This window comes from Hemiscyllium ocellatum, chromosome 5 (assembly GCF_020745735.1).
Source record: "Hemiscyllium ocellatum isolate sHemOce1 chromosome 5, sHemOce1.pat.X.cur, whole genome shotgun sequence".
Lineage (NCBI taxonomy): Eukaryota > Metazoa > Chordata > Chondrichthyes > Orectolobiformes > Hemiscylliidae > Hemiscyllium > Hemiscyllium ocellatum.
Genome location: NC_083405.1, coordinates 32,451,004 through 32,472,477, shown reverse-complemented (window position 1 = coordinate 32,472,477; position 21,474 = coordinate 32,451,004). Strand labels below are relative to the sequence as shown.

The 21,474-nt window shown below is 40.2% G+C and overlaps 1 protein-coding gene across 1 annotated transcript in view; it reads left to right on the top strand.

Moving 5' to 3' along the window:
* The first annotated feature begins 1,028 nt into the window (after positions 1-1,028).
* LOC132815926 (zinc finger CW-type PWWP domain protein 2-like) overlaps positions 1,029-21,474 on the top strand; it is a 138,416-nt gene continuing 117,970 nt past the window's right edge. Inside the window, exons 1-2 of the mRNA XM_060825300.1 lie at positions 1,029-1,092; positions 8,681-8,945. Coding sequence (XP_060681283.1) covers positions 1,029-1,092; positions 8,681-8,945 — 329 coding nt within the window. The remainder of the gene's footprint in view (positions 1,093-8,680; positions 8,946-21,474) is intronic.

Genomic DNA, 21,474 nt, shown 5'->3' with positions numbered 1-21,474 from the left:
AGGTCCTTGAGAATAGTAATACCTGGATGACTCCCAGTGGTATGAGGGTAGGAATACGAGGATGGAGCAGATGAGTGCGTGGCTGAGGAGCTGGTGTATGGGAGAAGGATTCACATTTTTGTAACATTGGAATCTCTTCTGGGTTAGAAGTGATCTGCACAAGAAGGACGGATTGCACCTAAATTGGAAAGAGACTAATATACTGGCAGGGAGATTTGCTAGAGCTGCTCAGGATAATTTAAACTAGTAAGGTGGGGGAGCGTGAGGAGGTAGGGCCCAGAGAGATAATGAGGAAAGAGATCAGTCTGAGACTGGTACAGCTGAGAAAAGAAGCGAGCCAAACAGTCAGGGCAGGGAGGGACAAAGCAGAGAACAAGGTAGGACTGATAAATTAAACTGCATTTATTTCAATGCAAGAGACCTAACAGGGAAGGCAGATGAACTCAGGGCATGGTTGGGAACTTGGGACTGGGATATCATAGCAATTGCAGAAACATGGCTTAGGGATGGACAGGACTGACTAATGTTGCAGAAAGGATAGGAAGGGAAGCAAGAGAGGAGGGGAGTGGTGTGTTTGATAAGGGATAGCATTACAGCTGTATTGAAGGAGGATATTCCTGGAAATACATCCAGGGAAGTTATTTGGGTGGAACTGAGAAATAATAAAGGGATGATCATTTTATTGGGAGTGTATTATAGACTCCTAATAGTCAGAGGCAGTTTAAGAAACAAATTTGTCAGGAGATCTCAGTTATCTGTAAGAATAATAGGGTGGTTATGGTAGGGAATTTTAACTTTCCAAACATAGACTGGGACTGCTATGGTGTTAAGGGTTTAGATAGAGAGGAATTTATTAAGCATGTACAAGACAATTTTCTGATTCAGTATGTGGATGTACCTACTAGAGAAGGTGCAAACCTTGACCTACTTTTGGGAAGTAAGGCAGGGCAGGTGACTGAGGTGTCAATGGGGAAGCATTTTGGGGCCAGTGGCCATAATTCTGTTAGTTTTAATTAGTTCTGTTAGTGATGGAAAAGGATATACTAGATCTAAAAGTTGGAGTTCTGAATTGGAGAAACGCCAATTTTGAGGGTATTAGGCAAGAACTTTCAAATGCTGATTGGGGGCAGATGTTCACAGGTAAAGGGATGGCTGGAAAATGGGAAGCCTTCAGAAATGAGATAACAAGGGTAGAGAGACAGTATATTCCTGTTAGGATGAAAGGAAAGGCTGGTAGGTACAGACAATGCTGGACGACGAGAGAAATTGAGGGTTTGGTGAAGAAAAAGAAGAAAGCCTATGTCAGGTATAGACAGGATAGATCAAGTGAATCCTTAGAAGAGTATAAAGGCAGTAGGAATATACTTGAGGGAAATCAGGAGGGCAAAAACGGAACATGAGATAGTTTTAGCAGATAAAGTTAAGGAGAATCCAAAGGGTTTTTACAAATACATTAAGGAGAAAAGGATAAGTAGGGAGAGATTAGGACCCCTCAAAGATCAGCAAGGCAGCCTTTGTGTGGAGCTGCAGGAGATGGGGGAGATACTAAACGATTATCATGCATCAATATTTACTGTGGAAAAGGATATGGAAGATATAGACTGTAGGGAAATAGATGGTGACATCTCAAAAATGTCCGTATTACAAAGGAGGAAGTGCTGGATATCTTGAAGTGCATAAAAGCGGATAAATCCCGAGGACCTGATCAGGTATACCATAGAACTCTGTGGGAAGCTAGGGAAGTGATTGCTGGTCGTGCTGAGATATTTGCATCATCGATAGTCACAGGTGAGGTGCCGGAAGATTAGAGGTTGGCTAATGTGATGCTACTATTTTGAAAAGGTGGTAAGGACAAGCCAGGGAACAATTAGACCAGTGAGCCTGACGTCAGTGGCGGGCAAGTTGTTGGAGGGAATCCTGAGGGACAGGATGTACATGTATTTGGAAAGGCAAGGACTGATTAGGGATAGTCAACATAGCTTTGTGTGTGGAAAATCATGTCTCACAAACTTGATTGAGTTTTTTGAAGAAGTAACAAAGAGGATTGATGAGGGCAGAGTGGTAGACGTGATCTATATGGACTTCAGTAAGGCATTCAACAAGGTTCCCCATGGGAGACTGGTTAACAAGGTTACATCTCATGGAATACAGGGAGAACTAGCCATTTGGATACAGAACTGGCTCAAAGGTAGAAGACAGAGGGTGGTGGTGGAGGGTTGTTTTTCATACTGGAGGCCTGTGACCAGTAGAGTGCCCCAAGGATCGGTGTGCTGAGTCCATTACTTTTCGTCATTTATATAAATGAATTGGATGTGAGCTTAAGAGATACAGTTAGTAAGTTTGCAGATGACACCAAAATTGGATGTGTAGTGGGCAATGAAGAAGGTTATCTCAAATTATAATGGGATCTTGATCAGGTGAGCCAATGGACTGAGGAGTGGCAGATGGAGTTTAATTTAGATGCAAGGTGCTGCATTTTGGGAAAGCAAATCTTAGCAAGATTGGTCCTGAGCCATTTATGATAATCAGTGGTAACTGAACCAGCTGTTTCTCATACGAGACCGGAATCAAAGTTGCGCCCTTTGATTTCCCGATATAGATTCTCAGTCTAACTGAGGTCTTACGCAAACTTAAATTGAGTTCAGAGCAAATTTTGTTAAAGACTGGTTCTGTGATCTCTGATACAGCCACACTGGAATCAACCTCCATTTGAATTAGGTGACCATTTAGCTAGACATTTATTTTGATTTGTTCTGATCTGGATAAGCCATTTAACTGTTCCAAGCCAGATATAGCTGGGCTTTCCAGGGTATGACCTCTCCTGAATACCAGCCTATGAGTTTTCTTACTCAATTCAGGCCTAATGGGACTCTCGCTGTCTCGAGCCTGCTTGCCAGCAGCAACTACAATGGCTTGCCGGCCCAGATTCTGAAGAAAATGTTAACTGTTTGGCCGAGACTTGGCTCTGTTTTGGTGTTTTGCTGTGGGCTGACCTAGAATCCCTCTGTTAAGGATATGACCTTAGCTCAAGTGGTGTCCCACAAGCTCAGTCAGCCTGGTGAGGGTGTGCACTTTCACTGCCAAACTATGTAACACATATGCTTCACTTTTTGATGAAAAAGCTGGTTATGGTACTTACTTGAAGTCCAGTTGGGCTTCAGCTATAAGTGCTTTTGCATAGTCACATCATTATTCCCACATGGCAAATAGTCTCTCAGCATTTCATTAAGGGTTAAACCAAGTCACATGCTTCTGCCAGTCATCTTAACCTCATCAAAAATCCCGACACGGATTCCACTGGTTCGCAAACCGCCGAGTAAAATTGATAGCATCTCAGAACCAGAAGAGGTTTAGGGTCCTAATGTTCTTTAACCAAATCAGCTCTTGAAAGGTTTTAGTATCTGGTGCCTCCAGAAAAATTAGGCTCCTAATTATCAAAAAAGCTGTGGGTCCACAAGCTGTCAGGAGAATTAATTGTTGCTTTTCATCTGCCAATTTGCCCACATACTCGGCACAGTGCTCGACAGCAGGATTGAACGAGTTAAGCTTCTTAAATAATATCAAGATGCCTGAAATGCTTACCCCAATTTAAAGATGACAGTCCCAAGTGAATTTCTTCAGGAGAGTTTTTTTTCTCTCGTTGCCATTGACATAGCTACACAGAGGCTGGTATCTCATCACCAAGTCAACATTTATTTACATGTACATAGTACTTGATAATGGTCTAGCTTCCTCAGAGCCAGCTCTCCAAGTGAACAAACCCTCTAACACGCAGTTTATTTTAATTTTTTTTCTTTTTACCCCCACACTACTGCCTAAGAACGGTAGTGCTTATTTGTTTCCAGCACCCATGTCATCTGTGTCCAGGCGTCGGACACAGTGAAGAACAACAAGTGTATAAACCTTTATTTATATTCCACTACCAGGAAGAAAGGAAACACCAGAGTGGCCATGACAAGCAGTGCCCTTCTTGACAAAGGGCAATGCGGTGTGATCACTGTTTTGTTTTACCATCAAGTCATCCTTATTGACACTGGTATGCCGTCTTCAGAGCCAGCTCTCAGAGAGAGCAGAACCTCTGACACTCCCGTTTATTTTTGGCAAGTGTGTAACAGTATTGGACACAGTGAAAAATAACAAGTGTGCAAATCTTTATTTGTATTCCACCACTAGGAAGAGAGGAAACACCCGAGTGGCCAGTGACATGCAATGGAAGTGAGCAGGCAAGTGGCACTAGTTTAGCTTGGGATTATGGTTGGCTTGGACTGGTTGGACTAAAGGGTCTGTTTCCAAGCTGTACGACTTTATGACTCTATGATGAGTTGACCATATTCTGCAATAATTTAGAAAAGTAAGTGCAGTGACAAAAACATTTTCATATCCAGTTCCTCATTTGTACGATTAAATCAATAGGATTGCCGGTGTATTTCATTCCTAACTGAGATTTACTTCTTAAAAAGATATTTGTAAATACTGTTACAGAGTCATGCAGCATGGAAACAAATCCTTCATTCCAATCAATCCATGCCAACTATAATCCCAAATTAAACCAGTCCCACCACCCTGCACTTGGCCCATATCCCTTCAAACATTTTTTATTTATGTACTTATCTAAATGTCTTTTAAATGTTGTATCTGTACTTGCATCCACTACTTCCTCTGAAAGTTCATTTCACACACAAACCACTCTCTGTGTAAAAATGTTGTGCCTCGGGTCTTTTTTAAAATCTTCCCCCACCCCAGGGAAAAGATACCTGCCATTCACCTAATCTATACTCTTCATGATTTTATAAACCTCTATAAGGTCACCCCTTAACCTCCTACAGGCCAGTGTAAGAAGTCCCAGCCTCTCCTTATAACTCAAACTCTCCATTCCCAACAACATTCTGGTAAATCTCTTCTGAACCCTCTCCAGCTTAATAATATTCTTCCAATAACAGGGCGACCAGAACTGGACACAGTATTCCAGAAGAAACCTCACTAATATCCCGTACAAACTCAACATAATGTTCCAATTCCTATGCTCAGAGGCCTGAGCAATGAATACAAGCATGCTTAGTGCCTTCTTAATCATCTTGTCTATATGTGACGCAAATTTCAAAGAATTTTGTACCTGAACCCTTAGGTCTCTCTGTTGTACAATACTACCCAATACTCTACTTTTGATTGTATAAGTCCTGCCCTTGTTTGTTTTGCCAAAATGCAATACCTCACATTTATCCAAATTAAACTCCACCTGCCACTCTTCAGTCCATTGACACATATGATCAAAGATGTCTTTGTAACCTTAGATAACCTTCTTCACTGACCAGTTTACCACCAATTTTGGTGTTATCTGCAATCCAACTAACCATGCCTTCTATGTTCGCATCTAAATCATTTGTATAAATGATGAACAAAAGTGGACCTAGCACTGATCCCTGTGGAACACCACTGGTAGCAGGCCTCCAGTGCAAGAAAACAACCCTCCACCATCACTCTTTGTTTCCTGCCATTAAGCCAATTTTGTATCCAGTTGACAAGCTCACCCTGAATCCCATATCGTCTAGCTTTGCCATGCTAAATTGCCCATAGTGTTAGATGAAAGTGTAAATGTAGGAGAATAGGTTTGGGTGGGTTGTGCTTTGGCGGGTCGGTGTGGCCTTGTTGGGCCGAAGGGCCTGTTTTGACACTGTAAGTAATCTAATCTAATCTAATCTAATTAGTTTACCATGCAGAACCTTGACAAAGGCTTTTCATTTGTCTCCTGGTCTGGCCTCATCAATCTTCTTGGTTACTTCCTCAAAAAAACTCAATCAAGTTTATGAGACACAATTTAGCTCGCACAAAACCATGCTGACTATCCCTAATCATTCCAAATTAATTTAGGATATCTGGTCAGCATGGACGAGTTTGACCGAAGGATCTGTTACTGTGCTGCACATCTTTATGACTCTATAAATGCATATAAATCCCATCTCTCAGAATCACCTCCAACAACTTGTCCACCCAAAAGTCAGACTCGCAGATCTGTTGTTCCCAGGATTCTCCTTACATGCCTTCATAAACAAAGGCACAACATTAACAACTCTCCAGTCATCTGGTACCTCACGGGTAGTTCTAAATTATACAAATATTTCTACAAGAAGTCCTGCAATTTCCTCCCTAACCTCCCACAATATTCTGGGTACACTAGATCAGGTCCCAGATTTATCCACCTTTATATTTCTAAGACCTCCAGTACTTCCTTTTCTACAACGAAAAGTGTTTTCAAAATATTAATATTTATTTCCCTGAATTCTCTAGCCTCCATTTCTTTCTCCACAGAAAAAAACTGATGCGAAATGTTCATTTAATATTTCCCCCATCTCCTGAGGTTCAACACAAAGATGACCTCTTTGATCTTTAAGGGGCCCTTGTTCTCAGTAATTGCTGTCTTCCGCTTTGGATTACTCTTAACCTTATTTGCCAAGATTGACATCAAAAGCTAAAGAAGTTTTAGATTTGATTAGATTCAGTGTGGAAACAGGCCATTTAGCCCAACAAGTCCACACTAACCCTCCGAAGAGTAACCCATCTAGACCCATTTTCCTCTAACTAGTGCACTGAATAATATGGGCAATTTAGCATGGCCAATTCACTTGACCTGCACATCTTTGGACTGTGGGAGGAAACCAGAGCACCTGAAGGAAACCCACACAGACACAGGGTGTCAGTGTTTGGCATAGCAAATGGGTTATATCAATGGGTTATTGAGCCATGCCTTTCAGGTTTAAAAATGATTCAGTACATTCCTTAGACTTATGAATCAAGTTGTAACTACCATACCTAATTGTGTGGTTTACTTGCATGTCATATTAATATACAGAAACTGGTAAGATCATGTAACGCATTTGGAAGCCATCTTTTAACAGTTACATTTCACCAACTTAGTAATGAATCTTGCCAAGAATAGATTCATGAAAGTGTGGGTAACTTAACTGGGACAATTTGTTATGGCAAGGGAAAGTGTTCCCACAGAAAGTGCAAGTAAAGGCTTTGATAGAATTTCCTGTTTCTAAAACTAAACAAGAATCATGAGATTTTTGAGAATGTGTGTTTTTATTGAAGGCTTGTACCACATTTCAGCATGATAATTGTTCACCCAACAGATGTTTTGCAAAACCAGGCAAAGGTAATGTAGTTAAAAGAGAGATGAGCGGCTTTTGAGAGGTTGAAGGCGGCCCTCATGAATGCTTGTCATCTCCAATTTCACCAAAACCTTTTAAAATGTTGATTGATGCTAAAAACGTATAGGTAAATACAGTCCTAGTGTCAGATAATGACTTGAGTAGAGACACCAATAGAGTACTTTTGCAAGAAGTTGGATCAATATAAAAAAATACTAAATAAAAACTGGAAGAACTCCGGATGCTGTAAATCAGAGACAAAAATAGAAATTGCTGGAAAAGCTCAGTAAGTCTGGCAGTATCTGTGGACAGAAATGAGACTTCTGAAGAAGGTTCATTCAACCGGAAACATTACCTCTGATTTCTCTCCATAAATGCTGCCAAATCTGCTGAGCTTTCCCGCAATTTCTATTTTTGTCTTAAAGGAAATACTCGCCACTAGAAAAGGATACTATAGAATAATTGTTGGTACTTAAGCATTTCAAAATTGAGGGCCTTCACAACCAGAGAGATGCTGATATACACCGACCTCTGGAGAAATGTTGAAATATCATTATGCTAGGCTGTTATGGTGAAGTTTGCTATTTCAACCTTATAACATAAAGAATATTCAAATTGGTAGAAAGGAAAATATCTTTGAGGATGCACTATCAAGAATATAATGAAATTGGAATTGTCTAGAAAGTAAGAAGTTGACAAAAATGATACAGATCTTAGTGTTGAATGAAGACGAATGAATTAAAATCTAATATTTTTCTGTAATATGCTTCATTGTAATGCAACATATTTGGAAATGTTGTTTTATCAAGGTTGGGGATGTTGGGAATACCTATCCATGTTTAAGGACTATTCAAGGAAACTAAAAGAGATGGAATTATTTGGACAATTGCTGGATTGAAAAGGATCATCTGATGTAAAAGAGTTCAGCAGTATGAGATTGTGATCCATTTGGTAATTATTGAAGTTAAATGTGTGTTGTAAACTATTGGCTTTTTTTCCTGGAATCAAGTGATTTTTGAGGAGCATGGAGAAAAGAAATGTTTTTTTTGCCACAAAATGGAATACAGTCGGTTCTGCTATAATCCATGTTTCTTCATCGCGAATCGGTTTTAATGTGATTGAAGAATATAGACTGTTATTTGTAGAACACAAACTTTCCTTACCTATATTCGCTATAATGTCATTCCGGCCCCATTAGTTTAAATGGTGTGGCGATTGTGTAATTCTTTTATAATGTGAGATTGTATGAGAGTGGAACTATCGCATTATATCAGAACCGACTGTACAAGGATTGAAGTTCTTACTAACATGGTTTGCTTAATGCTTTGCTCCCCAAATAATTCTTTTAAGCTTTATTTTGGCCTCTTTCATTACTTTATCATTGCAAGTTTCATTTTTAGGCTCAGTCATTCAGTAGGTAGCTGCTCACAGTTTCCTTTTATTAATATTTGTTAAATTCATTTTGATTTTTCAAGGTACTTCAGAGCTGTATTATAAAATGGAAGACAAAGTCAAAGATCTAGTTGCTAGAGGATTTTATAGAGATAAGTTATGGATTCAGTGTGAGAATGAAACATGCTCAAAGTGGAGACTTCTAACAAATAATGATGCTACACTTGTGGATTTGAGCAAGCCTTGGTACTGTCACATGAACAGTGACTCTTGGTTTAATTGTTGTACTGTACCTGAAGAAGGATACCCTGAGGAATCTGTATTCCATAAGTGTGGACTGAAGTTTGTCTACTCGCAACTTCCTTTGGGAAGCCTGGTTTTAGGCAAAGTGTCAGGATGGCCCAGGTAAGATATTACCTGATAGTAAGAAATATTTTATTAAAAGTTGCATTTAAATGTATGGTGCATCTGATTCTGATACATTACTGGTATCAAGCATGTTTACCTTAACGCTCAAATAAAAGCAAAATATTGTCGATATTAGAAATCTAAACTCAGCAGCTTGACAGCATTTGTGGAGAGAAAAACACAGTTAATGTTTTGATTTTATTCTGACTCTTTTTCAACTGAATTTCTCCAGCACCTTTTGTTTTAATTCCCTTAATTTTGATTTGATAACAACACAACTAACTCGGTACTGAAAAATCTGGCACAGACAGTTCTACAATATGATGAATTTTGCAGTGATTGTAAGATTAATGAGAAATGAATGTGTGAGAGAACTGCATTCAACTTGTGTGAGGGTGCTTCTTATCATATTGCTGGCAATTCTGTGTAATTTTCAAAGCAATGCATGTGTGCAGAGGTGCAGAGGTTTCATTGTGAAAAAGAAAATGCACTCAGCGTTTAAGTGACATACATTTATAAGTGCACCATAAAGCATCAATAAATCTTTTGTTGCTTAACAAAATGCTGAAATTTGGATGTGGGGGATGCGAGTGCAGTGTAACTGCATTGTAATTTCTTAGATCCATGCTAACAAGTTAGTTCTGCTGTTAAATAAAAAGAAAGTGTTGCATTTTACCACAAAGTTCAATGGTTCAACATCAGATTCATTGATGAGCTGTGAGATGTAAAAGTAGGATATTGATTTCTCAATGGTTAAGCTCTTTAAACTTCAGAAGAACTGCAAAACACTTGATAATGATTTGACAGTTTAGCAGGCACACTGTCCAGTGTGAATGTTTACTTCAATCGGAGCACAGGTATTCCTATAATAGTTATATTTGAAAGAAAAACATGTACAGTAGTCAGTGGGATTTCTTACATTATACTTAAGCTGCCATTTTGTTTGTAAAGTTACTCTTTTAAAGAATTTCACTCTCCTGGTACATGCCAGATATTATTCAGCATGTTAGAAGATGCATTGAACTGTGAGCAATTAGATTGCAAAGCACACAAATTTAATTGGCAGAAGTAACAATTCAGAATTAGTGCTACATTAAAGAAATCCAAAACAAATATTCCAGGTGGAGGTAGCTACCATGAGTTGGGGGGAAGGGAAAGTGAAAGCGACAGGGAGTATGGAGTTAAATGGAAAGATAAGCAACAGGATAGCATATGTGCAGGCGGATTTAAACTCGAGGCAGACTGAAAATGCAGCAAAAAGAAAGGATAACTTAGGACATCTTATGACTTCCAATAACTCTAATGATAAAGTTAGCATTAAGGCACTTTACCTGAGTGCCCGTAGCATTCATAACAAAGCAGATGAACTAATGGCACAGATCATAGTGAATGATTATGATGTGGTAGGCATCACAGAGATGTGGTTACAGGGGGTCAGGACTGGCAGTTAAACCTCCAAGGATTTTCAACTTATCGAAAAGACAGGGAGGTGGGCAGAGGGGGTGGGTTGCCTTGTTAGTTAAGAACAGAATTAAATCTATGGCACTGAATGACAAAGCGTCGGATGATGTGGAGTCTGTGTGGGTGGAATTGAGGAACCACAAAGGCAAAAAAACCATAATGGGAGTTATGTACAGACCTCCTAACAGTGGTCAGGACCAGGGGCGCAACATGTACCGGGAAATAGAGAAGGCATGTCAGAAAGGCAAGGTCACGATGATCATGGGAGACTTCAATATGCAGGTGGACTGGGTAAATAATGTTGCCAGTGGATTCAAAGAAAAGGAATTCATGGAATGCTTACAGGATGGCTTTTTGGAATAGCTTGTCATGGAGCCCACAAGGGAGCAGGCTATTCTGGACCTAGTGCAATGTAATGAACCAGACTTTATAAAAGATCTTAAAGTAAGGAACACTTAGGAAGCAGCGATCATAATATGGTAGAGTTCAGTCTGCAGTTTGAAAGAGAGACGGTAAAATCGGATGTAATGGTGTTACAGTTAAATAAAGGTAATTATGAGGGCATGAGAGAGGAACTGACAAAAATACACTGGAAGCAGAGCCTAGCGGGGAAGACAGTAGAGCAAAAATGGCAGGAGTTTGTGGGTATAATTGAGGACACTGCACAGAGGTTCATCCCCAAGAAAAGAAAGATTATCTGGGGAGGGATTAGACAGCCATGGCTGACAAAGGAAGTCAGGAAATGTATTAAAGAAAAAGAGAGATCCTATAAAGTGGCCAAGAGCAGTGGGAAATCAGAAGATTGGGAAGGCTACAAAAACAAACAGAGGATAACAAAGAGAGAAATAAGGAAGGAGAGGATCAAATATGAAGGTAGGCTAGCCAGTAATATTAGAAATGATAGTAAAAGTTTCTTTCAATTCATAAGAAACAAACGACAGGCAAAAGTAGACATTGGGCCACTTCAAACTGATGCTGGAAGCCTAGTGATGGGAGATAAGGAAATGGCAGGAGAACTTAACAAGTACTTTGCGTCAGTCTTCACGGTGGAAGACATGAGTAATTTCCCAACAATTAAAGGGAGTCAGGGGGCTGAATTGAGTATAGTTGCCATTACAAAAGAGCAAGTGCTAGAAAAGCGAAAAGGTCTTAAAATTGATAAATCTCCTGGCCCCGATGGGATACATCCTAGAGTTCTGAGGGAGATGGCTGAGGAAATAGCGGAGGCGTTGGTTGAGATCTTTCAAAAGTCACTGGAGTCAGGGAAAGTCCCGAATGATTGGAAGATCGCTGTTGGAACCCCCTTGTTCAAGAAAGGATCAAGACAAAAGATGGAAAATTATAGGCCAATTAGCCTAACCTCCATTGTTGGTAAAATTCTAGAATCCATCATTAAGGATGAGGTTTCTAACTTCTTGGAAGAGCAGAGTCTGATTAGAACAAGTCAACATGGATTTAGTAAGGGGAGATCATGTCTGACAAACCTGTTGGAATTCTTTGAAGAGGTGACAAGTAGGTTAGACCAGGGAAACCCAGTGGATATGTCTATCTAGACTTCCAAAAGGCCTTTGATAAGGTGCCACACAGGAGGCTGCTGAGCAAGGTGAGGGCCCATGGTGTTCGAGGTGAGCTACTGGTATGGATTGAGGATTGGCTGTCTGACAGAAGGCAGAGAGTTGGGATAAAAGGTTCTTTTTTCAGAATGGCAGCCAGTGACAAGCGGTGTCCTGCAGGATTCAGTGTTGGGGCCGCAGCTGTTCACATTATATATTAATGATCTGGATGAAGGGACTGGGGGCATTCTAGCGAAGTTTGCCGATGATACAAAGTTAGGTGGACAGGCAGGTAGTACTGAGGAAGTGGGAAGGCTGCAGAAGGATCTAGACAGTTTGGGAGAGTGGTTCAGGAAATGGCTGATAGAATTCAACATGAGCAAATGCGAGGTCTTGCACTTTGGAAAAAAGAATAAAAGCGTAGACTACTTTCTAAACGGTGAGAAAATTCGTAAAGCCAAAGTGCAAAGGGATCTGGGAGTGCTAGTCGAGGATTCTCTAAAGGTAAACATGCAGGTTGAGTCCGTGATTAAGAAAGCAAATGCAATGTTGTCATTTATCTCAAGAGGGTTGGAATATAAAAGCACTGTTGTGCTACTGAAACTTTATAAAGCTCTGGTTAGGCCCCATTTGGAGTACTCTGTCCAGTTTTGGTCCCCTCACCTCAGGAAGGACATACTAGCGCTGGAGCGTGTCCAGCGGAGATTCACACGGATGATCCCTGGAATGGCAGGTCTAACATATGAGGAACGGCTGAGGATCCTGGGATTGTATTCATTGGAGTTTAGAAGATTAAGGGGAGACTTAATAGAAACTTACAAGATAATACAGGGCTTGGAAAGGGTGGATGCTAGGAAATTGTTTCCGTTAGATGAGGAGACTAGGACCCGTGGACACAGCCTTAGAATTAGAGGGGGTCAATTCAGAACAGAAATGAGGGGACATTTCTTCAACCAGAGAATGGTGGGCCTGTGGAATTCATTGCAGAGTGCAGTGGAGGCCGGGACGCTAAATGTCTTCAAGGCAAAGATTGATAAATTCTTGGTGTCACAAGGAATTAAGGGCTGCGGGGAGAATGCTGGTCAGTGGTGTTGAAATGCCCATCAGCCATGATTGAATGGCGGAGTGGACCCGATGAGCTGAATGGCCTTACTTCCACTCCTATGTCTTATGGTTTTATGTCAATTGCAATGATCTATGCAGCAGTTTTTGGGGTGTACTGATATTACTTTGCACTAAAATTAAATTGCATTTACCTTTTGCATTTTGCAACCTTTGGGCATCCTGAAGAAATTTACATGAAGACATTTTGAAGTGTATTCATTGTTATAATTTAGGAAATGCAGCAGCCAATTTGCATACACATATCTTACATAATTAACAATTTAATAATGGCTCGATTATCTGCAGCATTTGATTGTGTCTGGCGTTGAGGACCCCCAGCAAAACTGAAGGCAATAGGACAGAGGGGGAAATCTCTTCACTGATTAGAGGCATACCTAGCAGAAGGGAAGATGATTGAAATTGTTGTCAATCACCACAGGTATTTTTAGGTGATTCAACAATGACCTTCCTTTTATCATAAGGCAGAAGTGGGGTTGTTCATTGATGGTTGCAGTGTTCAACATCATTTGTGACTCCTCAGATACTGAAGCATTCCATGTCAAATATTCAGGCTTAAACTAACTAGTGACAATTAACATTCATGTTACACAATTGCTAGCAGCAACCATCTCCAAGAAGAGAGAATCCAATGATCACCACTTGATATTTCTTTATTATCACTTGTTCAAAATCCTGAAACTCCCTTCCTAATAGCACTATTGTTGTATCCACATTTCAAAGATTGCAGAAGTTCAAGAAAGCCACCTACCACTACCTCAGGGCAATTAGTGATGGACGTTAATGTTGGCCTAATCAATAATGCCCATATCCTATGAATGAATTTAAAAAGTGGAAGTAGCAATGTTCATAAAAGACACAATCGCAGCAGTAGAAAATGGGATGCCAGCAAAGGTTTTCAAGTCATTGAGGTGCTGTACGTTGACACTCAGGGGTGGAAATTTGTTTGCATAGTTTGTGCAAAAATTACGGCTCCAGAGGTTGCCTTCGGCTCCCCCAAGACAGTGATATGCCACTGCACATGGACGCATTACTTAAAGTGGTGAGTGCTTACAGTGCATCGCCGCCTGAAGCCGAAGATCTTGAACTGATCAAATCCTGATGTCACACAGCCAGATCTCAGGTCCAGACCACAATTTTGTGCATCTCTGTAAAAAGATCAGGTGTTCTGAAACAGGGTGGAACCTCAACCTATGTTAATTATTGAGATTTTAAGCAAGTTGCTAATGTGGTATTTTGAGATTAACTTTGATTTAGCTACAGCTAGTGGAAATGCTGCAAAAAACAAGTGGAAGGTCAGGAGATTAGACGCATTTAAAGAACAATAAAAATGATTGAAAAGTAAGGAAGGAGAGAGAAATTGGAGTATGAGAATATGAGCTCGAAATATAAAAACTGTACAATTTTTCATAGGTTTACCATCTTCTGGGTGAAAAGATTTCTCTTCATGTCAGTCCGAAATAGCCTTTTGCAATCCTAAGACTGACCACTTGTTCTAGACATCCCCTGTCCAGGAGAAACATTATCCCTTTATTCAGTCTGTTCAGCTCTGTCAGAATGTTATATTTTTCAATGAGATACTATTTCATTCTTCTGAATTGAAATTAATTTTATTTGGCTAAATCTTCTCCTGTGCCAGAAATTAGTCCAGTGAACCTTTGCTGTACTCTCTCTATGGCAAAACCCTCTCCTCTTAAATAGGGGACCAAATCTGCACGCAGTACTCAGGATGTGGCCTCATCAAGCCCCATTACAACTGCAATAAGACTTCTTTGCTCCTGTACCCAAATCTTCTTGCAATGGAGGCCAACATACCTTCCATCTGCTTGCTGCAGCTGCATGCTTACTTTTAGTGATCAGTTTATAAGAACAACCATTTTCCTTTGTACATCGACATTTATTAAAGCTATCACTATTTAAATAGTGCTCTGCCATTATATTTTTCATGCCAAAGTGGACAACTTCACACTTATTCATATTACTGTGTAACTGTTAGCCATTTTTCCACTGGTTCAAGTTGAACTAAATCATCTTGAAAGCTCTTTACATCCTCTCCACCTACTTTTGTGTCAACAGCAAACTGGAAAATATTTGAAACTTGACAACTCCAAAATAAATCATTTATTCCTTTTTTATTTCCTATCTGCTAACCAATTCTCTAACCTGGCCAATTTATTACCTGAGTACTAAACCTGGAAATATTACTCTGGCTCGTCTCTGATGCAGCACAACAATCAGCCAGTGCAACTTAACTGATCACCACAACTGACCCTCCTAATAGCACAGCCCAACACAACTCTCTATTCCACCACCATCCCTTTGAACCAATTACTTCTCCAACTTCACCTCACTGTCCAGTGACACCTGACTTGATCTGATGACCAAATCCAATGTGACTAACTAGTGGCTCAATCCAACTAACTCCATGACCCAACTACCTAGTTGTATTACTTACTCACTCACACATAAATTCACTCACACACCCAACCACTCAGGAGCTCACTCATTGCATGGAGACAGAGAGTGGACTGCTTGAGCCTGTGAAGATGGTACAGTTTGCAAGGCAGATCAAGATCTGAAAGCAATACTGGGTGACAGAATATGGCAGGCCAAGTTTCCATGGAAGATGCCAAGTAAGTATGTGCAATTTATAGATCCAAAGAGCAGAAAATGTACTGAAGCAAACCTTCCAAAAACTGTTAAAGTATGCCACCAGCTATTTTGAAATATTTTAGAGGCAGTGGGAACAAGCCACACAAGCGAGATGACACCCCAGTAAAAAGGAGCTGAATATTACAATTGTCACAAACTTGATAATTTTAAAATATGGTGACATTCTAAAACTGCAAAATGTGAATGTTAAAAGCAAAAGTTTTAAACATAACTAGATCCAAGAAATTGGAGATTCATAGCCACTGAAGATGATTCCTAAAAGAGATCAATGATCCAGACAGTAAATAGTGAACAGTAAATCTTGATGCAGTGGGATGTTCAACTGAGTTGAAGTTTGATATTGGAGGAGATGTTTATATACTCTACGACTAGTTAAAATGGCTCAAACAAATAAAGTTAATCGTCTTCAATCAAACTGCAAACTCCAGGCAATTTGAAAGTAAGAGGTCATCACGCCAAGACAAAAAAATGGTAAAAGCAAAGAAGTTATTGAACTATTTTATATTTTACAGAATCACCAATCTTCACTTATCATCAGAAAATCATTATTGTGATTGATCAACAAGGTAGATGTAAAGTTTCTGAAGAAGACAGCAATAAAAAATTCCCTAAATTATTGTCAGGACTGGGTAAATTAAAGAAAAAAAGATATCATATTGAATTAAGACAAATGCAAAACAAATTTGTCATTTTACTTCAAAAAAAGTAACAAAACCACTAATGGATAGGGGGAAGGCAGACATTTAAAGAATGCAGTGATGGGATGATTTCATCCATCACAGTATCTGCTATATGGTGCTAATGGTATGGTCACTGTTCCTCAAAAAAATAGGGATGTTAGGATCTGTGTGGCCTTGACTCAACTCAACAAAGTAATACAATGCGAATGAAATCTATCCACTGTCATGTATTGATGATAGTCTGGCTACATTGACAAAGAGTAAAATGTTCATAATATTAGCCACTAACAATGGATTTTAGTAAGTACCTTTGGTTCAATAAATTTGGCGTTCATAGCAGAAATAGAAGAAAATGCATTTTCAGTATAGCAAAACACTTACATGCATCATTGAAAATTTGGAAGTTCAAAATGGAAATGAAGAATGTGTGCCAATTAGAATTCCATCTGCACGGTCAGCATATATTGCTAACAGCTCTATATCAAAAAAAATACTTTGAGCAACAAAAATTTGCTTTGATTTGCTTTATTGAATTTTGTCACTTGTACCTAAGTATAGTGAAAAGTGTATAATGACGCCACGCTCTGGCGCCTTCATGGATTACGGAATAAATTAGTGAATAAATTGTAAAAGTTGTGAAGTACTAATATTAAATTAAATTGATGTCACTGAAACTGAAACAGCTTTAAAAATTCATCTTTCCATCTCCTTGGATTTCAACCTCTCTGCTCATCTAATTGCCGCCATCCCTGGGGTCGTGGAAATGGGCTCCTTTTCTGCCACCACTGACACCATCACAGTTGTGCCCACCACCTCCAAGCTGGAGACAGTCATGCTGCATGGGCCTTGCACTTCCTCTGATGCTGGACCTCGACCGACAGGTCCTGGCTCTGAGTTGACCGATGAGGTTCTGGCTTGTCTTCTGATGCTGCCAACGGAAATGGAACAGGGATGGAGATAAGTGGGCTTCCCATAGGATGACATCAGGAGAGGTTGCAGGGCAACTAAAACCAGAAAAAAGCGGCCAAGCTACTGAGCTAGAAAGACAACAGTGAAGACTTGTGGATGTGGCAGACCCCGCCACATGAGCCCATGAGTGGCCGAGCCCTGCACTCAGGAGCCTTTTGCCAAAGAATATACATCAATATTTGCTAACACTTTTGATGATGGTTGCTGACCGTGCAAGCTCTCTGCTAATTATTTCTGAATGCAGCGTGCAATATAAAGCCAAATCTTTCTTCAAATTTAAATAAGATGCTTTGTTTAAAACTTTATTTTTATTAATAGATATATTCCTTCTTCAAACTATTTAATTATATGATGCTGGGTGCCAGTAAATTCAGCCAAAATTACAACCTTGCACTAGCAGCATATTGCTTGAAAGATTAGGAAATGTGAGGAAATGCAAAGAGAAACCAATTAGGAACTTCAATCACTGTCATTGAGTGAAAGAGTTACAAATCCTCCTGTCATAGGAAAGAGTATTGATCCAAGCCGAACAATAGAAAGGCACTGTTGTTGAGTATCTGATGAAGGAGCAGCGCTCTGAAAGCTAGTATTTCCAAATAAACCTGTTTGACTATAATCTGGTGTTGTGTGATTTTTAACTCCACCCCAGTCCAACATCGGCACCTCCTCATCGTTGAGAAAATAGAACAGCTGAGAATCTATTTGGTGGTCACCGGACAAGATATTCAAAGGATAAATCCAAGGGCTTTAGTCGCCATGAAAAGAATAGCAATAAAAATGCACTATTCTGGCCTTGAAGAAGAGCGAGACAATAAAAACTATATGAATATCTAAGAAGTGCACACTTAAATTGAAAGAAAGGAGAATGTAACAAACTGTCAACCTCAGAAACAAATTCATTTGAAATCGAAGAATTCCAAAACAGTCTTACAGACTAATCCTGTAAATGTCTGAGACTTTGGGAGGAGTTGAGGGAAGGGAAGAAAACAGGAACAAAGACTTGGGAAAAGATATGGAGTAATAGCATATGTTTAAGAGATCATAATCTAATAATGGATTAAGGTCACATGAGGAGTATTTTTCTATGTTCTATGAGGAGGAGAGGATCTGGAAAAAACCTCTCATGGAGGAGACACTTGAAACTCATGTAGACTTCGAATCTGTGGAATTGGAAAGTCTATTAATAAATAGTCTATTAAAAGGAACACTGACTACTGCAGAAGAGTCATTTGAAAGACAATCAAACTTCTACTATCTCAAAAAGATTTTCAAATAACTCTCACTGGATTTCCTCTTGAATAGATGCACTGACGCATCTCTGCTGCCGACCAGATCAGAAGTCCTGGCTGAAAAAGCACAAGAGGTCTCGACATAAAAATCTTCATTGCTGACTGGAAGATTTGGGCCCTCATACAGTTTGATGATATAAGCGAGAATTAAACATTTACCTTCTACATTCACTTACTGACTGTTAAAAACTGACAAATCACCAGGGCCTGATAATCGACATCCCAGAGTACAAGAGGAAATGGCCCTGGAAATAGTGGATGCCTTGTGTTCATCTTCCAAAGTTCTGTTGATTCTGGAGCAGTCCCTATAAACTGGGAGGGTGAAAATATAACCCCACCGTTTTAGAAAGGGAGAGAAAAACAGAATTACAGAGCCGTTAGCCTAACATCAGTAGTGGTTAAAATTCAGAAGTCTTTGTTAAAGATGTGATAACAGAACGTTTGAAAAACATTGTTGGGATTGGACAAAACTAGCATGGTTTATGAAAGGCAAATCATGCTTGACAAATATACTGGAATATTTTGAATGGATAACTAGTAGAACATAGAAGGGAGAACCGTTATATGTGGTGTATTTGAATTTTCAGAAGGTTTTTAATTAGGTCCCATGAGTGTAATATAATGGCATGGATCAAGAATTGTTTAACACACAAGAAATAGAGTGGAAATAAATTGGTCTCCTTCCAGGTGGCAGGTAATGACTAGTGAGGTATAGCAAGGATCAGTGCTTGAGCGTAGATATTCACGATATTTATAAATTATCTGCATGAAGGAACCAAATGCAACATTTACAAGTTTGTTGCTGAGACAAAATTGGTTAGAAATGTGAGGAGGATGAAAGGCTTGTATTCAACTGAGTGTGGCATCAAAGAGCCCTGGCAAAATTAGAGTCAAAATGGGAATTTGAGGGCAAACTCTCCAGTGGTCATAGTTATGCAGACACATAGGAAGATGTTTGTGGTTCTTGGAAATTAGTCACCTCAGCTCCAGGACATCTCTGCAGGAGTTCCTGAGGGTAGTGTCCAAGGCCCAACCATCTTCAGTTTTTTCATCAATGACCTTTCATCCATCATAAGGTCAGAAGTGGGGATGTTTGCTGATGATTGCACAATGTTCAGCAGTATTCACGACTCCTCAGAAACTGAAGCAGTCCATGTCAAAATGCAATGAGACCTGGACAATATCCAGCTTTGAGCTGACATGTGGCAATGAACATTTGTGCCACAAATGCCAGGCTATAAACATTACCTGTGACAGGCAATCTAATCACCACCCCGTGACCTTCAATGGTGTTACCATCATTAAATCCCCCACTGTCAACATCCTGAGAGTTATCATTGACTAAAAACTCAACTGGACTCACCACATACACACACTGACCACAAGAGCAGGTCAGAGGCTAGGACTACTGTGGTGTGGAACTCACCTCCTAACTCCCCAAAGCCTGTCCACCATCTACAAGGTACAAGTCAGGAGTGTGATGGAATACACCTCACTTGCACAGCCAGAATTCACCAAAGATCCTTAGACAACATTTTCCAAACCCACAACCACTTTCATCTAGAAGGAGAAGGGCAGCAGATATATTGGAACACCACCATCTTCATGTTCCCCATCCAAACTAATCACCATCCTGACTTGGAAATATATCACCATTCCTTCACTATTGCTAGGTCAAAATCCTGGAATTCCCTCCTTAATGGCATTGTGGATCAATCCACAACTGCTGGACTGCAGCAGTTCAAGGCGGCTGCTCACCACCACCTTCTCAAGGGCAACTAGGGCCAAGTAATAAATGTTGACCTGCCCATGACATCCACATCCCATAAATGAATAATTTTTTAAAAAACTTCACCAAAGCCATTATCCCATCACTATGTCACCCTTTATTTACATGTGCACAGTACACAGGACCAGCTCAAAGCCAGTCCCTAGAGCGAGGAGACCTTTTGAATGTTTTTTTAAAATTTGTCAGCCGGGGTTCCTTGAATTGTCTAGTTTAAAAGCCCTGCTGAGATCCACCTGACCCTAGTTCTAATCACTACATTGCTCCCCCACTAAGTGTGGGGATGTAGGTCTATTATTCTTCTTGGATCTTCTGGGACATTTTTGCCCCAGGTCTAGTTCCTCCGACTCTGTCATGGGCAGAGTGTACGGGACTGTTGCCCATCTCTTGCGCACAGAGAGTCTCGGGAGAGTTTTCTTCTGCAGACTCAGTTTTCTTCAATGCTAAATGGAGGAGGAGAAGAACCCATGAATTCTGACAGTCTTTCTGGCTGTGTTGAGGTACCAGGTATGTTTTGCTCCTGCTCCGTTTGTGAGGTAGAAATTTTTAGGTGATCCGTATGTTTGTTCAAGATGGCCTCACCAACCCAAACTTTGTATGTCACAAGAACTGATCTCATGTCAACCTTGCTTGGTACCTATGCAGGGCCATTTCTGTGATTTTGATCACAGAAGTAAACTGAAGTAAACTGTCTCTCTTGCTTAGAGGGAGCAGGTGTCGGCATTGCCATTCCTACTGCCATTTCATCCTCCTCCTCCTCCTCCTCCCCCCCCCCCCCCCCAGGGTCTGGGAATATCAGGTTTAATCTGGCACAGAGTTATCTCCCCATCAGCAAATCTGTTGGAGCTATCCCTGTAGTTGTGTGAGGGGTGGTCCTATACTCAAATGTGAACGGACAATTTGGTATTGGGTGAAACTATAGGCTATTTCTTTAAGCTGCCCTTCAATATTTGGACTGCTTCTGCCAGACCATTGGACAATGGATGGTATGAG